At 36.1% G+C, this 25,892-nt stretch overlaps 2 protein-coding genes and 1 long non-coding RNA gene across 3 annotated transcripts in view; 1 reads left to right on the top strand and 2 right to left on the bottom strand.

Annotated features, from left to right (window-relative positions):
- Positions 1-13,281, bottom strand: part of kpna3 (karyopherin alpha 3 (importin alpha 4)) — a 36,246-nt gene extending 22,965 nt beyond the window's left edge. Inside the window, 2 exon segments of the mRNA NM_201320.2 lie at positions 1,771-1,815; positions 13,185-13,281. Of these exon segments, the coding sequence (NP_958477.2) occupies positions 1,771-1,815; positions 13,185-13,253 (114 nt within the window). The 5' untranslated portion in view covers positions 13,254-13,281.
- Positions 13,282-16,756: 3,475 nt separating this feature from the next.
- On the top strand, positions 16,757-22,163 carry LOC147847002 (uncharacterized). Its single transcript, XR_015476986.1, has 3 exons — positions 16,757-20,311; positions 20,628-21,228; positions 21,280-22,163. It is a non-coding gene; the product is annotated as an uncharacterized LOC147847002 (long non-coding RNA).
- spryd7a (SPRY domain containing 7a) lies at positions 17,291-25,427 on the bottom strand. The gene is given in 5 exon segments (NM_214776.1): positions 17,291-17,827; positions 18,914-19,016; positions 22,593-22,759; positions 23,712-23,828; positions 25,200-25,427. Coding segments are annotated over 5 exon segments (591 nt in total). The 5' UTR covers positions 25,306-25,427; the 3' UTR covers positions 17,291-17,729.
- Positions 25,428-25,892: the final 465 nt, after the last annotated feature.

Here is a 25,892-nt window from a genome sequence, read left to right on the forward strand (position 1 = left end):
CAGACCTCTCGTTCATATTAACCACATCTCCCTTCTGTTCAGTCGAAACTCCCAAACTGCAGGACACTTTGAAGCGCGACTCGTCACGTCACCTCTCCCTCTCCCTCTTCTCTCCCTCCCTCTCCCCTTCCTTTCCCTCTCTCCTCCACACTGTCCCGTGATGACAACCACACATACGTTTTTGTAGGCATTAAATAAAGGATATTTAATATTTTATGACGGTATAACGGTATTGAAACTGACACCGTTGCTATTTTTAGATCCCGCGGTATACCATAATACCGTAATACCGCCCAACCCTAATTCCTTTATTCCTTTATAAACAATGCAGATCTAATTTTTTGTCTTCAATGGAAAAGCTATATTCTATTTTTTTAATGAGACTTATTTAATGTAAATTGAAGTTTTATTTAATTTTAGGTTAGAAGATTTTGTATGATAATTGTTTACTTACTAGGGTTCATACATATTTTTACTACTAAAATTCCATGATTTCTTTCAAGTCCATTTTCATGACCTAATGCGTGATAAAAGAAAAACAATGCATGTTCAAATTTATTACAGCATATCGTAAAACACACAGCAATTTATATTTATATACATGTAAAATTTATTTAGATAGTGCTTACACCGCACTAATAATATGAAAGTGTGTGATTGGCCAAGGAAAGAAAAGAAGTAAATAACCTGTATTTAAGTATAAAAACAATTGTTTTTTATTACTTTTCCAAAACTTAATGGGTTATTCTGTTTTTCCAAACCTTTTCCAGGCCTGGAAAATGCCATGTTAAAATTCCATGACTTTTCCAGGTTTTCCACGACCGCATGAACCCTGTTACTCACACAACGCTCAACCCCTAACCTGGAGGACCAGAACATACACACATACACTACGGACAATTTAGCTTACCCAATTCACCTATACCACATGTTTTTGGACCTGTGGGGGAAACCGAAGCACCCGGAGGAAACCTACGCCAACACGGGGAGAACATGTAAACTCCACACAAAAATGCCAACTGACCCAACCGAGGCTCAAACCAGTGACGTTCTTGCTGTGAGGCGACAGCGCTTCACACTGTGCTGCCCATAATAAATGTTTACATTATTTTATTTCAACTATACTTAAATTAAACCAAATATATTTTAGTCGACTAAATCTAGAGTAGATTTACTCAACTAAAAGCTTAACAAACTTCGACGACTAAAGTTAGACAAACTAAAATGATTCAGAAGACTTAAATATGACACATTAAAATCTCATTTTAATTAAGACTAAAATTACATCAAAATTTGCTGTCAAAATGAACACTGGCTAAAAGTCCATTTAATTGAATCAATTCAAAATGATGAGTCAGTGACTAAACGTTCACAGATCATTAATACAAATTTAGAGGAAACATTAATGTTCCTATTGAATATTGAAAAAATAAACATCAAGAAATGACGGTTTTAGCTGTATCGCACAATCCAAAATAAGCCTGAGAAACTCTAAACACAAGCTACTGGGAATCTCCACAATAAACATATTAATGCTGCTGCACAGCTATTTAGGAATGAAAAAAATCTAAAGAAGATCCAGTGTTTGTCAGAAAGTCTGGTTTATTTCAACCAACATTCTCAGATGAGTCACATGTATTGCAACAGAATGCAATGTTCAGCTGCACACTGTAGCTTTTATACTTTCGTGAAGAGTAAAACGTAACAAGGATGAATCCACAAAAACAGTAAATATAACAGAATTTGAAGCCATATTAATAGTCAACTTACCTTTCTCAGTTCTACTGTCACTTCATTACGATGTCTTCGCATCGTCTGAAAAAGAATAAGGGAAATAGATTTGTTAACTCATCTTAGGTCAAACACATGCAACAAAATGAAAAAAAAAACAAATACAATTCAAACTTCATATTCCATTGCAAAAGCATTGTGGATTGTTGCTATTGCATTACTCTGCTTTTATTTGAAGCTTAATACTTTTTTTGGTTCAAACTCACAAGTGATTTGCTCACACACTAGCACAGTGAAACCCTCTAATATTGAACGGGCTCTAATGATGCAAACAAAATACTACATTAATGCTAACCAAAGTCTGGCCACTCCAACAGAACAAAGAGAGGCAACCAACTGTGGTAACCATGGTGACGGTAGAACCCAGCTGTCACTCACTCACTGCAGAAAATCACATTTAGTGGCCATTCTATTAGAACTCTCACACAGAACACAGCAGAACACACATCTGCAGCAGAACACCGGGCAGATTAACCTGAAAGCATTGGAACTGGTGCAACTAATGGTGGCACAAGCACCTGATTTGGTAGCACTGTATAACGTAGATGTCAAATTAATGATAATTCATAGATTCTATGTAAATTAAAATTGCAAACATGATTACGCAAAGCTGAGATTGTCATGCACATCTTGTAGTGAAAGCATGTTGTGATCTATAGTAAATCTCCTCCGAAGGCAAGAGGACACTCTCACGGAAACTCCAAATACCCACGAAGAAGAAACCCAGGAAATCTCCATAGCTTTCCATTATAAACAAGAGATTTAACTGCTTTCATTGATGTAGTGTGACTAATATTCACACGACTACAGAATTCTCAAAGAAGGAATGGTTTTAAACACTTGACTGAAGTCATGAGATGAGTAAACACATTATGTGGCACGTTATGTGGCATTTACTACACAGAGCCATAATGTGTGTCCCAAATAGCATACTTATGTACTACTCTATGCCATTTTGTAGTGTAAATAGTGTAAGTAGTGCTTTCACACTAAACTCTGTTTGACACTTCACGCACTCAACAGACGCAGCTTTGTTCACGTAGTGGAAGGGGCAGAGCTTTTGGGCACTAATGTTGATTATTTATTTTGGTTTGTGAAAGCAAATTTCTCCTGAGTGTGACTATAGCCTCTCTGTGATAAATACGGTTATACTTATGGCAGCTGGTTTGGTGGTCATTTATTTCACTAATTTAGCAACCGTCAAAAGTCATCAGGAAAACAGTTTGCACTTTCACTTAGTAAAAAAACATTAGTGCTTTACTTGGGACAACACCGCATACATATACTATACTGTTGATTGTGTAAGTGCATAAGTACATAGTGCATAAGTGCATAGTGTGCCATTTGGAAAGCAGCTATAGTTCATTGAGAAGCTAAGGAAGAAGGTGCCATTATCACAGAATGATTATCTCGATGTCATAATCGACCCATTAAATCAAATTAAAATTTAAAACAGATATTTGTGTAGCATATCAGTCATTACAACTGTGTAGCTAATGCTACTCCATCTAAATGCATGTGTTTCAGACCGCGTTTCAGATCAGCCCAAAAAGGAAAGGAGACAAATGTAATTTGCTTTCATTTATTACAAAAAGAATACTGCAAGAAACTTTTGGTTTAAGGAAACATAACTTAGAACCTGTCATTTTATTAAAAATAAAATTAAGAAATAATCAGCTGAATAAAAATAAAATGTAAAATATTCAGTACTGTGAAAAATGCACTGTTACTGCTACTGTTGCTAATAATGCTGAATGCATAAATCTAACAACTTGTACAACCCATATTTATTTTTAGTCTGATTTTCAATATATGATTTAGTTACTCACTCATAAAACTTCATGTTTCATTGCTAGATGTGTCATTTTTAAATAATTATTCAGTGGTATATTTTGATGGCTGGTTGTCACCACCTATTGGTTAAATAATGTAATTGCTGCCTACAACTTTCCTTTAGGATCGTCAAGTTAAATGCATATTACGGTGATTTTAATCTTTACCATAAACATCGGTGGTTTTATCTAAACTATAAACTATCCCAGTACTTCTGTGATATCCGAATGTTTGTAACTTCACAACTCATCACTTTATTGATTTTTGTGTTTTTCAAACACAGATTTGAATGCAGCGATTCGAAGGATTAATAAACATATGCAAATCATCATTATTTATTATTTGTTACGTGGGTGTTGAGATCCTGATCTTTTAACGATTAATCGTGCAGCTTACACTGAATGCATAAATCAGGCTAAACGAGTAGTGACAGAAAACACCTTTAATAACCTAAAAAACCCACCACATTCCGAATAACCTACCACAACTTCTTCCGTCATAATAATATTTTACAGGAAAGCCTAAATGCTTTTATACACGTGATTTACATTACGCTAGAAGTGATCTCTCCGCGATAGATACAAACTTAGTAAAGCAAATAAAATTATTAATCCACACAGGTCATGAGAGTTCCGTGATTCGTACGGATCACAACCCATGATTTGAATCAACCTTGATCCATTACACCACTACTAATAATAAAAGTTGTCTTCTATAAATGTACATTTAACAGTAGTTAAAAAATAAAAGCTAATTTATTTTCATTACCAAGAACAGCACCTTCTGTAAAAACTTTTCAATCTCATCTTTTATACACTTAATCATCATGACCAAGATGACTAAAGCAAAAAATAAATAAAAAAAGGAGCCAAATTTAATATTTTCTAATACTGTGACTCTAAACCCTAAAGAGATAAAGTTCATATTAAATGCACAATATGGTATAACAAAAATACTGTAGTTCTATTATATATTTAATACATTAAATCAGTATGATGCATTCCTGACACCCATCTGGTGTCACTACTACAGTGAGAGCATGATAATATAGATGGCAATTTGTTTGAATGAAAAGCTCTACTAATTGTTGTTGCGCAATGTTTGAGCTGTTTTCCTCATCATTAGAAAACATGGACACCAACAAGACCTATAACAAGCATTAGAAATAAGAGTGACTTTTCATTTCCTGTCAATTGGATGACAAAAGACCCACAGGACATTTTTGAAAATTGGTGCTGTTGACTAATTTAAATATTTGTTCATTTAAATTGTACTTTGATGTCACACCAGTGAAAAAAGAAAACCATCAGCAGCTAACGATGTACAGACTTCACATGCTGTGCGGTGGGGATGGTGGGACGGATCGGATTTGATCTTGTGACTGGGCATCCTAGTTCATGTTACAGCAAACCCACACTGTGCCTTATGCAATCTAAAGGCCATGGAAGAGGGGGGAAGCAAGAGGATGTTGAAGTAAAGCACAACTGACAAACAAGAAATGGAAACAGAAAAAGAGTTTAAGGTTTCATCACCACTGGATGGAATATGTGCAATTTTGCAGTGTTCATTTTAATGCATTTAGTTAATTATGCATCAAAGCGGCTTAGCAACCCAAGTTCGCTTCCCACTTGTAATACAGTTCAATTGTTGTTTGGTACGGTCCAAAAGAAGACAAAATTAATGATTTATTTGAATTAATGATTTACCACTGTTTACTCAGTGTAAACACAGATACAGGTACACTGGAGCGATTTAAAGCTGTGATTCATAAGCGGATCGCTCATATGACAGCTTATAAACAAACCAGCTGATCGACATGACTAAAACACTTCAGTGTCCCTGTATCTGTGGTTACACTCAGTAAACAGTGATGAGTTCAGCAAACTGATGACCTTCACGGCCAATCACAGTCATTTCTGTTGAGCACGTGAACACAATAGCAAATGAGCGCTGTTTAAGAACGTGCTCAGCAGCGCTCAAATGTACGTTTGAAATAGACGCTTTTAAAACTTCAGTATCGATTGGTACCACATTCTAGTATTGTGACAACCCTAGTTGCAATATTGTTGTTGAGTGTTGCGATAGTTATTTTTTACAATACACTAACTTGTAAAATGCTACTTTAATAGCAAGTAAAAAAAATAATATTATGATAAAAACTAAAATAATAAGATAATAGATCTTTTTCTAAGTTATTATTTTAATTGCAAATATTTAGACTTAAACACCATAAATGATTGAAAACCTAAGCAGAAATTTGGATTTATATAGGCTATTGTCATTTTCCTCTCGTCTCCCAGAATTAGTATTTATTTTTAGCTCTAGTAACAGCACCTGATGGAGAGGTGGGAATGAAGATCGGCAAGATCCCATCTGATTGGCAAGATTTGGATAAACCTTTATGCATCTAGAAGACAAATGCTTGGCCCAAAAAATGTATTTAACTTTTCGCACTTCACTACGATATGGGACATTGCATATAGACCATTTCAATGTGGTCATGTCATTGGCCCATGAACATTTCCTGCTTGTTATTAAACCATTTCATAACAGTAACAAGAGGCAATTCAATCTTAACTTAATGTTAAAACAGCTGTCATAACAATATTTATCAATATGTGGCTCTTTTTGGATTCTCGGAAGCTGCAGAAAATACGTTGGAAATAAAGGAAATACGTTGGGACCATTGCTTATGTTTACATCCCTCAAAATGGTCTATACTATTATAGCAATAACAATGATTTTATAAAACAGCAATGTACCGATGGCAAGAGTAAAATTCAGTGCTTTTCAACTGATGCCAGATTCAGATTGGTTTCTTCAGCAAAAGCACCATGGCTTAAAGTTAAACTAACTGTAGGTCAAATATCGTGATGAAAAAAACACACAAAAAATACTCATTACAAAGCAGATTCCGGAGTTGTCAAAATGAATGGTATTTAGCAGCACATAGGATATGCATGAGTCACAGCAGCGAGGGCAGAGCTGAGAGGAAGCACTCCAGGAGTCAGCGGACCGATGCTCTGCCTATGACATGACAGCTTGGCACTCTCCACACCAGCATAATGACACAGTATGTGTGCATGTGCTTGTCTTGTTTCCAGCGTGGTCTGAGAACATGCTGTCTTACTCCTGTTAGGTCTACGACATACTAATAAAAAGGCTGACAGCATAATAGCCACAAGCATCAGGGTTGACTTTTTTTAGACCATGATGCTCACTACGTCAAACTCATGCACTGAATCGCTTCTGAGCACTACACCTGTGTTCACCTGTTTCAATGTGCCATGTGGACAGTCGAGAGAGATTACGGTTCCAATTTATTTCAGTACTCTATACATAATTTTCGATGAAGCGCTTAGTGCGATGTATGTGCACTATTAAATGAACAAACCATTTGCTACACAGCTTACGATCATGTATGCATGTAATGTATTTTTTATTTAGTGCCATGTCAGCAACCAAGGCTATCTTCATGGCAGGAATCTTTCACCAATAAATATACAATTTAAAAATCAACAAACAAAATAAAACATAAATTAAATAAGATTTTTTTGTGTTAATACATGATAAAAATTCTAAAATCTTTTCTGGTTTCACTTTGTCAAAAATGTCCTTAAAAGTTTAATTTCATAAAAAGTCCTTCTGGAATCAGTAAAAGCAGGACAGTCCAGTAAAATATGTTTTACAGTAAGAGGAGTAGGGTTTTCACCTTGGAGCAAAAAACCATGTGTTATTCTCGTATGCCCAATATGACATCTGGTAAAAACTACTTGATCAAATCGATTCTTAAAATGTCTTAAAATTCTGTGTGAAACTTCAGGTTGAATTTGCTTACGATCATGTGCGGAAGCAGAAAAATGTCAAATGTGGATGGCAACACAGCAACAAAAAAAAAACGAATACTTTGTCTTGGTGTACTCTCTCACAACAGGAGTGCATTCAATCTCATGAATATTTACACTACAAAAGCAATCTGATCAAATGTGTTTTAGATTGTGAACGTAATTTGTACCAATATTTAGCCTCATTCACTTTGCATTGGTTAAACTGCATTGCAACACCAGGTCTAAACACAGAAACTGATTTTGCAATTTAGTCGCTTTGGATAAATGCATCGGCCAAATGTGCAAACACAGAACAAGTTAGCCGTGTGTGATTTGGTTAATTCTTTTGGCACATGTAAAACAGCTGGATATAAGCCAAGTAAGGGCTGTACTTCAAACAATTTAATAAGGCTGGCCTGAAAATGTTGATTAATATTCAATGATCCATTCTTTAATTGTGGATTAATTTGATAGGATCCAGGATAGGTCTTCATAGCAAAAGGTATGTAGGCTCAACCACAGCTTAATTATATAAACCAAATAAATAAATGCAATATATATGAACACACAGCCCCTTACAGTCAGCAATATGTTACCAATTACAGAAAAACTACACTTCAGCATACATTTAGTCCTTATTTGGGTTAAAAAACAACCCACAAAACCTCTCATATGTGTCTTTAATCTTCAGCAGCACATGTAACCTCTGTTAGAGAGTAATTCCATCATTCAGAGTTCATAATAGTCCAAAAGGTGATGATAATAGTTAAACATGGCGGTTTGTTCATCTTTTAGGTTGCTGAAAGAATCATTTGCTCCTTTGTTTTTTCCCGCGTCACTCTCGCGTTTGTCCACTTCTGAAAGGATGAGATGTCAGAAGCGCTTCAATAATCACGCACAAGCTATTATCATCAGCTCAAGAAGTTCATTATTTCATATATAGATGCACGGCAAGCGACCAGAAGTTCTCTGGAGTGAAACCGCTCGCTCTTTGTGGCCTCGTAAACAACAACAGGACAACGGGTTTATCTTCTTGGCTTTGTGGCTGTTCATCAAGATGACACGATTTGTTTGAGCTCGAGTCAAACCCGGCTTGTTATTTTATGTATACTGATACGATGTAATGTCTTGGCTGTGTATTTAAAAATGGCAATTCCTCTGTTTTCATTCTCCTCGCTTGTACACGCGTTAGTGACGTTTCTCTGTAAACCAATAGCGTTCAGCTCCGCGTCTTGCTCCGCCTTTTGGTTGTGCTAGGTACTCTTTGGAAAGGGGTAAAAAAGTGGTATAGTGCGGTTCACTTTTAGGTACCTTTTGACAGAGGAAACTGCCATAAAAGCGTACCGACCCATACCATACCACTCAGTGGAAACAAGCTATCATAGGTCTGGCTTGACAAAATTGATTAATCTCCAAGTGTCCGTTCTTCACATGTGGATTACTGAATAGGATTTGATGATTATTGACGATTTGACATAATCCAGGATAATTCTTCAAAATTCATCCAGTTGTCGTCATTGCAGCCGGTATGTAAGCTCAAACCTGCTGCTTCATATAAGTAGGCTTAGATTGAGTAATTTCAAGTAAAGGCACTGCTGAAAGTATGTACCAACTTTTTTAACAGTGTTGAATGAGGAATATTTTGAAAAAAATAATTTAAAATGCAAGTAACCTACACTATAAAATTAAAATACAAAAACTGTCACAAGTGTTACTATACTACTATAAGTGACACTAAACTAGTACATGGTTTTAAGATGCCAGCATTATAAATCTTTTAAATACAAATGCAAACTTTGAAAAGGTACTGCCTTGGCTTTAGTATGCTTTCTATACAAACATCATTAAAATAAAGCTTTGGACAAGTGGCATTAGTTTTTCACAATAAGCTTAGCACGTTATTTCACAATAGTAAAAAAAGTACAAGCTTTCAAACTCAGATAATGAAACTCCAACAATTATCATTTTGATAATCTTGACAATAGTGTTTTTAGTAATATTGACAATAGCAAAACAATTTCTTACTATTAACTATGAGTAATGTCACAAAATCATGTTGAGAGAAGCAATACAACGTAAGGATAAGCATTGTGATTGTTTCAACCATAAAAATCCATTAATAAAACAGCTTGTAAACAATGTCACATAACATTCCATTCACATCAGGAAAGCCATTCAATGTTCATTCTCATCATTTAGCTACAAATAAAACACCTAAAATGATAGTTTGCACTATAAATAAATAAATATAAACTATAGTATGTATTCCTTATAGTGCAATTGTTTGAGATGTCTTAACTTCACATCTGAATGAACCTACTAGAGATTTATAAAAGCCAAATTCCAACAATGAAATAGAACAAGACAGTTTAATGAGTTAATTGATGTTCTATTAATTGTAATGTACCAATTGAAAGGCTCTCTGTATATTTTACAGCATTAGAACAGATTGTCTTTTTTTCCTCATTAAACTACGTAAAACCAAAACAAACGGATACTGAATCCAGATCAGAAGAGTTTGTGAATCCAAACCGAATCGTAAATTCAGAGCCAACACCTAACCATAATAACCACAAATGAATTTTCAACATTGTGCAAATGTTAAAACACGATGAACTCTTCTGACCCTCTTTTGACCCCGTTTGCATCCGGTTTGTAGTGCGAGAGGATGTGACATGGCAGACTAAATCAAGTGGCTTTGTTTCATTTTACACAGACAATAAGCAATGCCAAACACAGCACCACTTGTCGCTCTCTCAGTTCGCCACGATTACAGTGTTCTGGGCTAAATCAAGTAGCTAATGAGCCCAAGTATCCCACAGTCCGTTGCTGGTCACATCAAATGGGTCATGCACGAGCCTTTCGCTCTTAGGAACACAAGATGAGAAATCTGAATCTGCTTTGCAAATTCCCGGAATAGCTGCAGAAGGGGACAGCTTTGCTGGCTTCATCCAAAGCCATGTGTGTTTGATGGCTGAGTCACACTGGGACCCTGCAGTTGCAGTCAATTCACACCATTAATCTTAAAGGAGACCTCAGGGGTTACGCAGATGAGCCCACGGCAGAAGATGATAATGATGTCTAGTATCAACAGGGTACGAGAGCAAATGAGTTCATCAAAAAAGTGATCGCAGCACCTTGATTATAATAACACCCATTTGAATGTAAGTTCAGTCTCTTATAATGATGGTCCTCTTGACGTCTTCAAATAGATACTATTTAACTTAACTATGTTTGATCATGTGGTCGAGTTCATTTTATTTTGGTGATATATATTGTCACTATCATTTTTTTCATTCAGCCGATATCAATAATTATGACGATAAATGTCACATCTTTATATCTATTAATTTAAAAGGATTTTCAGCATGTCAATCTCATTGCAACTGATTTAAGCTGTCTGACAATATAAATAAAATAATATAAAAAAATCAAAAAATCTTTTTCGCAGGATTAGACATTACCCTACAAGTTATTGTATATTATTGTTCAACATCAGAACAAAGTGAAACAGGTTTGGAACAAGTACAAGGTGAGTTAATGGTGTATATATCAGTATATAGTAGAAGGTATATAGAAGACTTGCTTTGTTTCCCAAATAAAGTGGATCTAATTGGATTTGCACAGTAAACATTAAACACAAGTTAAAAGGGTATTACTTTTTAGTTCATATATTAGGGTTTTAGTTATGATACTCCCAAAATCATTCTGCATAAATCCACAGATTTTTAACAAAATTCTGTGCAGAAATAGCAAAAAATGTCCGCAGATTCAGTCTGGCCCTAGACGTCAAACAGTTTGCAGTGCACTTTGCTCTGTTTTGTGTTGGATTTCAAAAAAACTATATAGCTCCAGACTACTGAAGTTTAGTGACGTTTCTAGTTAACAATAGCTATGTTTCCATCCAAAAATTCTAATTAACTTTATGCACAAAACTGGAATATCGCATAAATGAAGTGTGAATAAAGCAGCGTTTCCATCCAACGAGTCAAAGAGAATAAAATCGTAACTTCCTAATTAACCGCCGCCAAAAATCAAAAGTAAAAACGAAATTTGCAGCGGTAGAAGCTTTGTGAATCTTTTATTCATTTAATAAATAACTTGCGGCATCATAGTTTATGCAAATTCTTTTAACTAATAAAAAGTTTATCCAGTTATGCACATGTTTTTTTATGTGCATTTTCAAAATATATGCGCATCTTGGCGTTTCCATCAACCATTTTTTATGCATATTTCCAAAATGCACATTAAAATAGGTGGTGGGCAACATAGCTAGTGTCTGTGACCGTTTTTTTTTTTTTTTACTCCAAGTCCAACTAACACTGTATGGCTGTAAACTACTACTACGTGCGGCATCCGGAAGTGCAGGCTGCAAAATGCCTGTGCAGCTTTACGCATAGTGTATAAACATTATCGAACACTTAATATATGGTCATTATCGGAAAAAAATATATATCATGACAATTTATAGATTTGCTGTAATATAAACAATGAGCCAGATGAAACTAGCTATAGAGTATATATCTCCATGCTCTGTAAGTGTACAGCATATAACAGCTAAAGCTGAATCAATATACAGTACTGTCATTTGCATTTATTAATTTGATATGAGGACTGATAATGAAAGCGCTCAGGCTTTACATAACAGCTTTATTTCTGTTTAGTGGCAGAGGCAAATGACAGGGTAAAAATGTCATACATCATGTCCAGCTTTATGCAGGTTAACCAAGAAGATAACTGAAATTATTGAAATTAACAAGTTATGGGCAATCGTGAAAAATACAGAAAAACTCAGTTGTTGCATTACATAATGCATCATTTTTACAGCACATCCTGGCTTACTAATATTTCTAGGTCGCTTTGATACAGCCTAGATTTTGGTGAACACTACCATCTGGAGTTTTTCCTTTCCAGTTTGAGGAAAATAAAATGAGGTTTGTTTGGCTCAGGTGTATCTACAGGGGAAGCTAACTACCACACCAAAGGCAATCTTTTTGAAGAGGAAAAGAAGTTAAGCAGCTGACATTTCACAATGACATCTTCACTAAAACAACCCCTTTCGGCTCAAATCAACCAACACGTTTGTTAAAATCCCCTACAGAAGGGCTGCTAACCTGGCGTGACTGAACAAGCATTAAGGAGGTCAGATGTTGAGGTGTGACTGGTCACTAGTTCAGTTCTGGAGAGCTTGCTAAAGCCGGTGTTAACACACCTGTCTCTGGCGCATGTATCTGGTTCACAAGTTATACTTTACGTTATTCGCTCATGTTTAAGGCGTTTTAATTGTATACATGAATGTTAAATGCGTGGACACGACAAAACACGAGTTAACGTATCAATTAGACGAGTAAGTTAGCTGCCGACTGCTAACCATTTAGCATAGATGCTAGTACGATAAATCTGCATGTTTTGGCCCAGCGCAGTTATAAATGCAAAACTATGTGCGGAGTTACTAAACCAACATAACAAACAAATCCGTCTTGATTTTACACGACTAGACAAAGCAGTACAACCGCCAAAATCCGTGTATAAACCGCGATGAGCTGTAGAATATTGAAGGGAAATGTGTTTAAAGAGGCCTCTATGTAGGCCGCGCCCGCTCCCCATGATGCTCTTGCTGGATCTACAAACACCCGCTCCCTTCTGACACCATAAAACCAGAACCACACAGGCTCAAGGGGAAGAAAACGAGTCGAAACAAAGCCCAGGGTTCAAACTCTCCAGCGGACTTACCTCCACATCTCGCCCCTTGTTTTTGAAGCTCTTAATGCGATGGTTTTCCAAGCCGGCGTTTTCGGCCATGGCTCTGTGTGTATGTGTGTGCGCCTGTAGTCCCGACCGACGTGCGGAGCTCCGCTCGGGGAGGAAGAGGAGGGCGGGGGGGTGTAGCGACGTCCGATTCGCGATTCAATGAGTCAGATTTTTTAATGAACCGGTTCGCTAAATGAGCGGTTCTCGAGTCACATTATAGTTCACCCAAAACTGAAATTCTGTCATCATTTATTTGCCCTGTAGTTTTCCCAAACCATGTTTTTCTTCTGTTTAACACAAGAATATATTTCAAAGAAAGCTAAACACCTGTAACCTCTGACTTCCATATTATTCTTTTTTTCCTGCTGTCAATGATTTTTCTGTTCAACAGAAGAAACTGATAAAGGTTTATAGCCTTACCACATGAGGGTGAGTAAATAGTGAGCAAATGTTAGTTTTAAAGCGTTTTTCAGCCGCTGATAAATAAAGGTTAATGTGGCTATTTTCAATTTCATAATGTTATTTTTTCAGCATCAATATGTAGGCTAATTTAATTAAAATATAGTCCATTAAAAAGACTTAGGCATTCGTTAAGTCGTTCAAACACAGGCCTAAAATGAGATGAAAGGCCATTTAAAGGCAACTGCAGAGCGCAGAAACTCCATCGAAACTTCTATCTCTGTATTTCCAGCCTGGTCTTAGATGGTCAAGCTGAAAGATGACCAGCTAAAACCAGCCTAACCACCTAAGACCAGACCAGAAATAGCTGAAACCAGCCTGGAAATGGTTGTTGCTTGATCAGGTTGCGGGTGAAGGATAACTAAAATGATTTATATTATTTATTATTAGCCAAAGAGCTTAGAAAGACCAAGAGACGACACTCAATAGAACGTTCCATTGCAACAGCAGCGCCCATCAACAGATTCCGCCATTTTGGAGGGAAAGCGATCGGCTGTCCATTAGATCTTATTGCTGCCGCGATGGCAAGCAGCTGCTTTGTTTATTTATTTAAAAAGCGCATTAAAGCTGAGATTCAATCTTCAGCTGAGATGACAATCAGCAGCACTTTAAATAGTTTATTTTTCAGACTTACAATATGCTGTTGTTCTATTGGAGTTTCCATTACAAAATCTGCGCCATCAAGTGGCTGTTTCCCAAATTGCACTAGAGTGTCGCCTCTTAGTAATTCTTTGCTGTTTGATATAGCGAATGAAGCCCCGCCTTTTAGTACAGGAGCCAATCAGCGATCACTATATGGTGAATAAAGCCCGCTTTCTAGTACAGGAGCCAATCAGCGAACGATATACATAGAATAACAATTCTCCGGGGGAGGGGCTCGGACCACACGTGAGTCTGCAGATTTTGTGTGATACGAACATTTAGAAATGAAACTCAGTAGACAGTTGTTTAATTTTGTTGGTTATTCGTAATGCGTAATGCGCGTTTGATTATTTTGACTCTGGAAGAGTGACAGTATATTCACTGACTAGTTTATGAATAATGAGTTATCAGTAAATAATTAATGTTCTACAGAAGAAAACGACACAGCCTACATCTTGGACAGCCTGAGGTTGAGTAAATTAAATTGTTTGATGAACTATCCCTTTGATTTTGAGGAATGTTACAAATGTGATAGAACATAGAAGTAAACATGTCTGATTATCGACACAAATAATTTGTGTTGTTTTACCTTACAACAATCAAAAACCGCCTAATTTAAGCAGTATGTATGCACATTATAGATTTTAAATCATCTTAATCTTTTAAAGGGCTGTCTGAATCATATACAACACACTGAATTTAACTGATTTGAAAGATAAACGACTTGAACTTAATTTCATATGTAATAACATGCCACATTGCATTAATAATAAGTTAAAGTAATTATTGAATCCTTTATTGAACTGGTTCATAACTGCGAAGATCCGAATCGCGGAATTGAATCGCACTTCCTCTCACTTTGGGGGGCGGGGGGGGGGGGGGGTAGCTTATGATGGTGCATGTACGTAGAACCGGGTGGTGCGGAGCAGACCGGACACAGCGTCCTACATGGTACCTGTAATTATCAAAACTTTTACATTTTATTATCATCATCTGATAGCAAGGTCTACACTACAGGGACACTGCAGTTTTACGCCACCTCTCTAGGGTAAAATGATCTTGAATATAAAGCGAGGTGTTTGATTGGACCCGTACAGTAGTCTAGTTTTGCGTCAGCGTGCGTAGACCGGCGATTGCGCAAGTTCTCTCAGCTGACATAAGCCGCTTGCGTACGCCAAGAACGCAAATGCTACGTCACCGCGCACTTCAGTAGCCGGCGAGATGATGGCCAAGTCACCCTGAGTCCATAGTTCACTTATTTAGGCATTGCAGTTATTCTAACTTGCTTTGGAAAGATTTTTCCCTTTTTTTTTTTAACTCAGAATGTTGATAAAGACTTTTCCTTACATGGGAAAATGTTTTGTTTGGTTTTGTTAATTATAAAACTGAAACTTTACATAAAAATTAAATATATTTTCTTAATCTGATCTTAACAACAAAATTTTATATACATAAATTTAAATTTGCAAACCAGAAACATGTTTTTGTTTTAAATATTTTGCTTACTGAAATGCAGTATTACTATGTAATTATTTCTAACTCTTACAAAAAAGGCTTTAAAACAACAGAAATTTGTAAATTATATATTTTTCTTTATTGCGTAATGTATTGTTTTCTGATTGTTTTTGTTTTTCTTTTATTTTTTGTTTTTTTAATTCAAAATGTTTTTTTATTTTCTTTATAATGTACTGTGATTGTATATTCTCACTTTTGGCATGAAAAAGACGGTCTTCGAGTAGAAATTAGCATTTTAATTAGAGGTAGCGTCATTTTAAATGGTTAAAGCCGATACAAGACAGTCTTTATGCACAAAAGACAAAACCAAAATCTTTATTGCTAAGACACTCAACACGTAGATGTCAGATTAGAACATAGAAAAGCAACACCAAGTTGAACATTCAATCATTCATTATAAACAACTTTAAAATGAATTACAATTTCTAAATAAATGATCAGATATCATTTAACCCCCAAATAAAAACATTACTCTTTTCTAACCTCTTTCAAATGTCACTTTACATATTGGCGTTGTTCACAAACTGGAATAATTATATAAGACATAATGTATATCAAAAGCAACATGATATGAAACTCACAATGAAAATATGTGTGGTATATATATATAGGTTCCAAGTTTTAGAAATAAGAAATAATAACTTGACTTCTAGTTGATCATTTGGTGTCAGGAGTGGCTTATATGAAAGGCAAAGGCCTCTAGATTACGCTTTTTTCACCAAAATAAAATATGATCATGCCTTGTTTTTAATTATTAAATTAGGACAGTAAGGTCTGACTTTGCTAAGACAAAAGTCTTTTCACTTAAAAGAAATAATGTACAGTATAGAATATAAAGTAATCGTGCAGTGAAAAATAATGAATATTCTGTCTGACTCCCATGAGCGTGGAGGACTGCATCCAGACATCTCTGCAATGACTCTATTAACTTATTAATAAAGTCATCTGGAATGGCATAGAAAGCGTTCATGCAGGACTCCCAGAGTTCATCAAGATTCTTTGAATTCATCTTCAACGCCTCCACCTCCATCTTACCTGAGACATGCTTAATAATGTTCATGTCTGGTGACTGGGCTGGCCAATTCTGGAGCACCTTGAGCTTCTTTGCTTTCAGGAACTTTGATGTGGAGGCTGAAGTATGAGAAGAAGCGCTATCCTGCTGGAGAATTTGCCCTCTCCTGTGGTTTGTAATGTGATGGGCAGCACAAATGTCTTGATACCTCAGGCTGTTGATGTTGCCATTAACTCTGCAAATCTCTCGCGCGCCTCCTTACTGAATGTAACTGCAATTCATGATTTTTCCTTCACCAAACTTGCCTGATTTCTGTGAGAATCTTGGATCCATGTAGGTCCCAGTAGGTCTTCTGCAGTATTTCTGACGATTGGGATGCAGCTCAACAGATGATTCATCTGCAAAATCTACCTTCTGCCACTTCTCCATCAACTAGAAGTCAAGTTATTTAACAAATCAAACGGATTATGATAATAAGTATGGAGTGTGTGGGTCATATATCAAACAGAAAAAGTGATGCAGTGTTGACTGTTGAGTCAGCATCACTTGAAATGTATAAAGTGTCAGTCATGATTGTCAGCTGTAATTTATGACTCCAATATATACCCGTTTCATATTCAAACCAAAAATTCACAACAGTACAATGTTGATATACAAGTAAAAGCACAGTGCAAAAGAAAGATGAATGCGCTGAATAAACTTTGAGATCAGTGCACAAATAAGTGTGCAGGATGATGGAATCGCACAAGTTGACATGAAAAGCAGAAGGCCGTCTGTCGTTTGACTCAACTCCTTTCAGTAGTCTGAGCCACCTTATAGTTAGGAATCAATCATAACCGTAGCACTTCAAATCCAGGCTGTGGAGTATGTTTAGTGTATGCAACAGCACAATGGGAACTTTAAAAGATCTGTTGCTCGAAGAGAATCTTCTGGTAGCCTTGTGGAGGAGGATAGTAGAAGTCACCGAACTGACAATCCAGTATTGCACTATCGTCCACTGTGAGGGACAAGATAAAGACATGCATGTTTAAGTCTGTTAACCCTCACATATTACACTGATTACCAACTCATTTCCCCTACAATTTAATAAATCAAAAACTAGATGCAAATGCAAATTATTTTTCAAATACAGAATATTACAGGTACAGACAATCAAAATAAGGTTGTCTTTAATGTTTAAAATACATTTTTTATTTTTATTGCAGAGTAGGAAAAAAGGCATATGATTGTAATTTTAATCAAACCCTGCTAAATGTTTTTTTTCTGACCGAAAAGTGACTGAAGGATGACATGATTTCCAAAAAACACCAACTAAAATGTCATTCAGTGTAACAATAGATTAAATTTAGAAGAAGAATTTCATTATATCATCATATTCTCAATTTAGGGATCATAGAGAAGCCCTAAAATACACATTTTAGAATGACCTTCAAATTACTAAGATTTACTCAATAGCAAGCAAAAGGTTTTCAATCATTTAAAAATTACAATTAATTATGATGATCATTCATTGTTTATATCTTTTACTAAGTATAGAATACATAAATATATCTGAATGATGACGGAACATTATTTCTCACACGTGTTGACATTTTATTTCACAAAACACATATTAGGGCTGCACGATACTGGCAAAAAACAAAAACAAAAAAAAAAATCAGACATTTTGATATTTTATATTTCTGGGATTTGAATTACGGGTGCATAATATATGCTTTCAGCATCAATGTCGCAATATGATCATTCGCAACAGTCACATCATAGTATAAATACTATAAGAAGTATAAATCAGCCTTAATAGTGTTGATGAACAGAAATTTAGTAATCAAATGTACAATAACGTGTCTGAAATGTGGCTCCTGGGTAATTATAATCCTAACTTGATATTGTAGATTCTGCCATGTGACTATTGCAGATTCACACATTGCGATATCGATGCAGAAATTATATATTGTGCATCTCTAACACACAGCATAGTTTCTATGTACATACAATCACTTTAGACACTAAAAAGGATCTAGCCTTTGTCCTAATTACAGTTCACATAACAAAAAGGAATATACGAAAACATTAAAATACTCACCATAAACTACAGGATAAACAGTTCCTCTGATGCCTGATGCTGGACAGTTCATATTCTTCCCGTTTAGGTACAAATTCAGTTCCACATGGTCATATGTAACACCCTTCAAGCACAAAAACATGGCAGAAAGCAAAATTAGATGCATGAAGCTATTATATTCAAACAAACCACCAGCAGAGCAGATTCAATTATATTTGCTGTAAGTGCATAAGATAAAACCAGAGTGGACATTTTATTACGACAATGATCCAAAACACAGCCAAGGACACTCTCAAATGCTTTCAGAGAAAGAAAATCAAGCTGTAGAATGGCCCAACTAATCACCTGACTTAAACCCAATAGAGAATACAAGTTAAAGATCAGATTTGACAGACGAGACCCACAGAAGATTTTTACACTCTGTTGAAGTCTGTGAAAAATCACAGCTGAGCAATGCATGTGACTTCATTCTCCATATGAGAGGCGTCTTTAAGCTGCCATCACCAAAAAAACCTTTATATAAAGTATTAAATACATTTCAGTAGTTCAGCACTTGTGTCCAGGGTTGGGCGATGTCGACCAATTTGGCATCGTACAATGTCTAATGTGAAACATCGCGATGGCATCGTCGTCATAGGCGGAGGTGAATTACTTATGAATAATTAATTAATTCATAACAAATTAATAATTCGTAGGCTACCGTTTCAACTACCTGACCCGCATGGTCTTTGTTTTACCAATAACCAAATCATAAGTAAATACATACACGCATATTACCACCAGTCAATCACTTTTTCCGCTGAAGGCTGGTCGGCTTTTATTAAAATTACTAAGTACAAGAGTGAAAGTAAAAGACTGAAGCAGTGTACTGATGCTGTGACACGTTACCTGATAGATTCAAAAGACAGAAGAGTCATTCAATAGAGACGAGATTAATTAAATATTACATTTAACAACTATAGTGAGACGCGATCCAGCGGTGAATCCTTGATAAACTGTCCGACGTGCACTGCTCTCTGGAGCTCAGACGAGAGCACGACAGTGTGTATGTGTGTGTGTGTGTGGTTACGTGATGTGTGTTTTCAGCGGATGGAGGGCTGTTCAGAAATGCTAGGTAAAACAGTGTGGATGTGGATCATTTTTGTTCTAAAGTGCTATTTTAATACTAAGACATATTAGTGTAAACAGGACCAAAGTGTGTATTTTTCGCGAACTACTGGCCATCGGCGATGAACAATGGCATCGTCTATCGGCCCAACCCTACTTGTGTCATTCCATTGTTATTAAGCGACTGATTTTTTCAGATTTTTTGTTTTGTTTTATTTTCGTTTGTGTTTGTTTGTTCAATTTCATGTCAACAGCTTCTTTAGAAATATTATGCCCAGGAAAAAAACAAGTTCAATACTTATTTTCCCCACTGTATTGACCTTATTCTAAAATGCGGAAGTGCGCCTGTTTTCGCGATTGTCTTAGAACTTCCGATTCAGTCGCCTAAGGGAGAAATGACTAGGAATAATAAACGGCAGAAAATGGCCAAACTACTTGCTCAACAAACAAATGTTTGCATGACTACACAGACCAAGTAGCATAATATAATAAGAAAATATTAAATTGCAACATCAAGCAGCGTAACGAGCAGTTTTTAACGTCAAAAAATGAATGAAAGTGAATGTGACCGGAAGTCGCAAGACAAAAAGATTCAAATGGCAGCGCCCGCTCGACAGCTGAGAATAAGGTGAATAAGAAAACTCAGTAAATGAAAGATAAAATACAATGCTGCTGTCATGAAATGTAGCATCCCCCCAGTTAATAAATTATTGCAGAAAATAGGACCTGTGCCCAGCAAACATTGATAATTCTTACATGTCTTTGCTTTGTTCCTCGTGATAATCTTCACAACTTCTTTGAATTTAAGAGCATTTGACTTTAATGCTATTACCATTAACCTTCAGTGTTATTTTCTTCTTACATCAGTTTTGATTGAGTTAGAATAGTTAGCAGTTAGACAGACGAGTCAAAACATTGATAAGCGCCACATGCTGTGTGCTGCCAAAAGAGTGCCAACCCGCTGAGACAAGACTGCACAGGTTAAATTTAAGATTCAATCTGTGAGCGCCTCACATTACCAAATAATCTGGAATAAAAATCTGAACAGACTGAAATGCCAGATAAAATATTATCAGTCCTGTAACGTGAGCCTGGCCATACTACAGCACACAAATGCATTTATCCATCACCAATAAATCCCATTTAAACATTACTGCTGTTAAAGTGATATAGTTCACCCAAACATATTCATTTCTTGTTCTTTAACTCATCCTCAGGCCATTCAAGATGTAGTTGTTCAATTTAACCATTGTCCTCTGGTATCATATAATGGAGTTCAGTGTGTGTCATCGCTTTAATAGTCAACAAAAAAAAAAAGCATGCAAATTATAATTATTACCCATGACTCTCAATACTGCACTAACCAAAAGCATCGCTCAGTGCAGAAAACTGAACATGATCTACATCATTACCTGTGCGTACACTGAAGTATACAGTACGAGCATCTCATCTTTATTGATGTATTTGCAGGTGTAAGCTGAAGCACTTGGGTTTGTTTACCACAGGGAGAAAGAGGATGCATCTGTGCATGTTATGTAACGAAACGCTCGTAGTACATACTTCAGTGTACATTCTCAGAGTCGTTTGCCTAGACTGTGAATAGCAGATAATAAAAGCTATAAATAATGTTCAGTTTGTTGCATTTGGTGATGGTTTCAGTTCATAAGACCTCAGTATATTGACAGGAGCTGCGGGTAACCCTAATTTGTTTTTATCTCAAATGATAGTCAGACCCCTTAGTTTTTCATCATTTTTTGACAGATTTTGTGGTGGTAATTTCCAGAAATTTGCATTAAAAATATAAATAAATAAATAAATAAATAAATAAATCATTTATTGATTTGACGCACATCATAACAGGCTACCAGCCATACATTTAAAGCAAAAATAATGTCCTTAAATCCGGTCACGTCCAGTAGCAGTCATCCTTGAACCAAACTCCATCATTGTAAGCTGCTTGCTCTTCTGTCTGTTCCGTTGCTCCACTTGTTGGATGTTTGCTCTCACTTTCTTTTGCAGGCTGAAGCGTGTCAAATGCACAAAACGACCAATTTGCGCCGTGTTATTCACTCGATTTGCACCACAGGATGTCTAATCACATCTTTGCATCTCGTGCTTCATTTGCGTCTGCTTACTGCATAGGCTGTGAAACTATCCCCCCCCCACTTCCATGCAATGTATTGATTGGGAGGTAAGACGTCATTTTTTTCTAGAGACGCTCAAATAAATCACGTGAGCTGTGTACTAACAACTAATTGCAAGCTGAAAAAATTTTAATTTGGTTATATGGTTTGGAATTGGATCTTTTATGAGATTATTTGTGATTATTTTGCAATTAAATTAGGAATTTTGCAGGGTCTTAAAAACATTGGGACTTTTTGTTGATTTAGCGTTGGATTCCTCAGAATTCCTTCCTTCCTTCATCAGAACCGTGAAAAACTAGGAGGGGTCTGGATAGCATCCATGAATCGCCATTATATAGATACCAGGAGACAACTCGTTCGATTTTTTTTTTTACTTCTCTACCTGGTCATCTGCATCTTAAAAGGCTTGAGGGCTTCATTTTTGGATGCACTATCCCTGTAAGTCTCACCACAATGTCCCCTTCCTGCGGCAAGCTGTTTGCTGGTAATCGGTTCTTTTCTTCGTTGTTATGGTACACGGTGCCATCTTGCCGGAGCACAAGGCTGTGCGGGTCTCGACCCAGAGGGATCTGGTTTAGATTTGCTTTCTGAGTTGCCACTCCTATTCCCCAGACACCTGCAAGGAGCAAAGTTCACTTCAGTCACACCTAATAACTAGGATAACTAATAACTAGAATTATTTTAAATTCATCTTCATTTCTATAGCACTTTTTCAATGTAGATCGTGTCAGAGCAGCTTAACATGGAACTTCTAGTACATTGAAACTGTGTCAGTCCAGTTCTCAGAGTTGAAGTTCCGTTTAGTTCAGTTCAGTTGGTTTACATTTCACTGCTGAAAGTGCAAACACTGAAAAGCAAATCCATCGATGTGCAGCTCCACGATTCCCAAAACAAAGGCAGCCAGTGTTGAGGAACAAAACTTCACAAATTAAAAAGTGAAGGGAAAAAAAACTCGACAGAAACCAGGCTCAGCTGGGCATGACCATTTCTCCTCTGGCCAAACTTCTTGTGCAGAGCTTTCTGATCAGGCTTACGGTTCTACTGCCAATAACATGTTTACTTGGTAGGATTGGTGTAAGCCAGTAAGTAGAAATCGACATCACTTGATAGATGTGATGTATACTGGAGAGTAGCAATCGATAACATGCTTACGTGAAGAATAAGGCTCTAAAAACAACAATGGAGGACACGCAGTACATACTATTCTTGCTTCTTGGTATGCGTCTGTTTGTGACTTTACATTTCTCACCATGCTATCAACGATGTCTGCACTTAGACATTGCCTTATTGTTTCAGCTGTGTATTTAAAAACGGCACTTCCTGTGTAGTTGTAGCTCCCCTTGCAGCATGCACTCTGTAAACCAGTCAGCATTCTGTAGTGAGTCGAGCTCCACACTTTATGTATTTTATTAGGTACTTTTTACTGTGTGGTTGTGCCAATTTGGAACCATTCACAACTTCTGACTGTGAAAATCTAAATAATTGCTTATCATGCTGTACTGAACCACGCCATTCAGTGGAAACGAGCCATAAACATAATAAATGCTCACACACACATCATGCCTTACCTGTAGACTGAATCTTGAATTCAAAGTAGCTTTTGTTTTGATGGAGAGGAGCGTTTGCTGTACAGCCTCCGGTTCCACATATGCGTCTTCCACTCTTTACAATGACAACATCAGTACCTGAAATTAACAATTATTTTGAGAGACTTTGTCGCATTTATTCTGCATCACAACTTTCATTAATGTGTAATTGTGCTTTTTTCACCTGTAGATTTTGTAGGTTGTGCTGTGTAGATTACTTACAGTGTACTCCATTACTGACAACAAATGACATGCTGAAACGGCTTTGCCATGTAATCTAATATATTAAATTCTAGGTAACAATCATAAATAATATTTAATTTATTTTAAACCAATTTGTCTTTCACATTAAATTGTATAGAATAATATTTAGGGAAGGAAAATGAATTCACTTTCCGTTATGTGGTTGATTACTTGCAAACTGTGTAGTCCAAAGGTCTTTAAACTCAATTCCTGGAGGGCCCATCTCTGCACAGTTTTGCTCCAACTCTATCAAAAACAGCTGATCCAAATAACCAAGGTGTTCAAAAGAGTCATGAACACCTTCATTAGTTGGATAAGCTTTGTTTGATCAGGGTTGGAGCAAAAGCAGCGCAGTGCAGAGCAGCGGCATTCCAGGAATAAAGTTTGAGACCTGTGATCTAGTCCGTTACTGAACAGTGAGCACAGATTACATGATAATTGTGTAGTCAGTAAAGTAATTAAACGCTGACATTTTAAGTTAATTTGAATAATGCTGTACTGCATTAATAAAACTGAAAGAATGAAAATGAATCCACTCTTTATCAACAACATGTAGGCCATTAAAATTGTAGCAAACTATGAAAAACTTAATAAATTTCATAATTATTCAAAATAAGACAAATAAATATTTTTAAATATATAAATAATCTTTTTTTATATGTTGTGTGGCCTCTAAAAAAAGGAATATTTGTAAAATAATACTAACAGTATTAATAATATTGATAATAATAATAATTGGGGTAATCATTTAATTAGGAAAAATGGGCGTTTTGTAGAACTACTACTGGTAAGTCACTCTGATTAAGGACAAAAGCGTAATAATATAACTGAATTACAAATATGTCATTGTTAAATTCGAATCACGAAAAAATAATTAATTACCAGCACTGATTTTGGTCCATTCCTGCTGATTATTTTGATTATACAAATGATTTGATGATTATACAAATATATATATTTACTTGTTCAATCTACTTAATTAAAATGAGCAGAAACAACACAATTCTTGAGATTTCATTGGGACAACTTAATTTTTTATGTTCAATCCACATAAATTTGTGGAAAGTGTTACGTTAACTTAATCGATTTGTGTTGGGACAGCATGAATGAATTGTGTGGAATCCAGCATTTTTTACAGTGTATAGAAACAACGACACTGCCGGTTTATGATTTTATCAGTGTTTTTGGTTATTATAATGTGTCTGAAATGACAGATTCATCACTCACCCATGTGATGAGTGTCCAGCTGAACCGTGGGCATTTCCTTCAGTGTTACGTGGCCACTGTTATTGTCTCCACAGCAGCCAAAACAGCATGAAAGCAGCGCTGCCATAATATTATTTTTCCCACAGCAACACTGTTATGGTTAAATAACTTGATTCCGCTTAAGTTTAGTTGTCATACGGGGTTATTCGAGCCATCAACCAACGGAGGTCATTTTTATTTAATCTAGATGCTAAGCTAACAGGATATGACGTGATAAAAGGGAGTTTTTTTCCGCTTTTAGAAAAAAATATTATTTCTAGTTCAACGGCGACCTCTAGTGAACAACCGACGCTATTATTACAAAGATCACTCAGCAAAAAAAAAAATCTGTCATCATTTTCTCAACCTCATGTTGTGACAAAACTGGTTTTCCTTCGTCTGTGAAACAAAATAAATGAGTCACATATACACACTATATGAAATCAAATGCCCGCCAAAAGTGAAATCGTTTATCTCGGTTGTGGCTAGATCAGATATGGTTGCTGTCGGAAGTTAACAAGAATACATTTATATTATTTATTAAATTTCCTATTTATTGCATTTTATTAACGTCTCACCCTAAACCTAACCGCAATGTAAAAATAGTGTAATGGAGTATTATTTATTACACTACCCAATAAATTGTATTTCACCCCTCACCTTAACTCTAAACCC

Source organism: Danio rerio, chromosome 1 (genome assembly GCF_052040795.2).
Source record: "Danio rerio strain M-AB ecotype USA chromosome 1, GRCz13ab, whole genome shotgun sequence".
In the NCBI taxonomy this organism is placed as follows: Eukaryota; Metazoa; Chordata; class Actinopteri; order Cypriniformes; family Danionidae; genus Danio; species Danio rerio.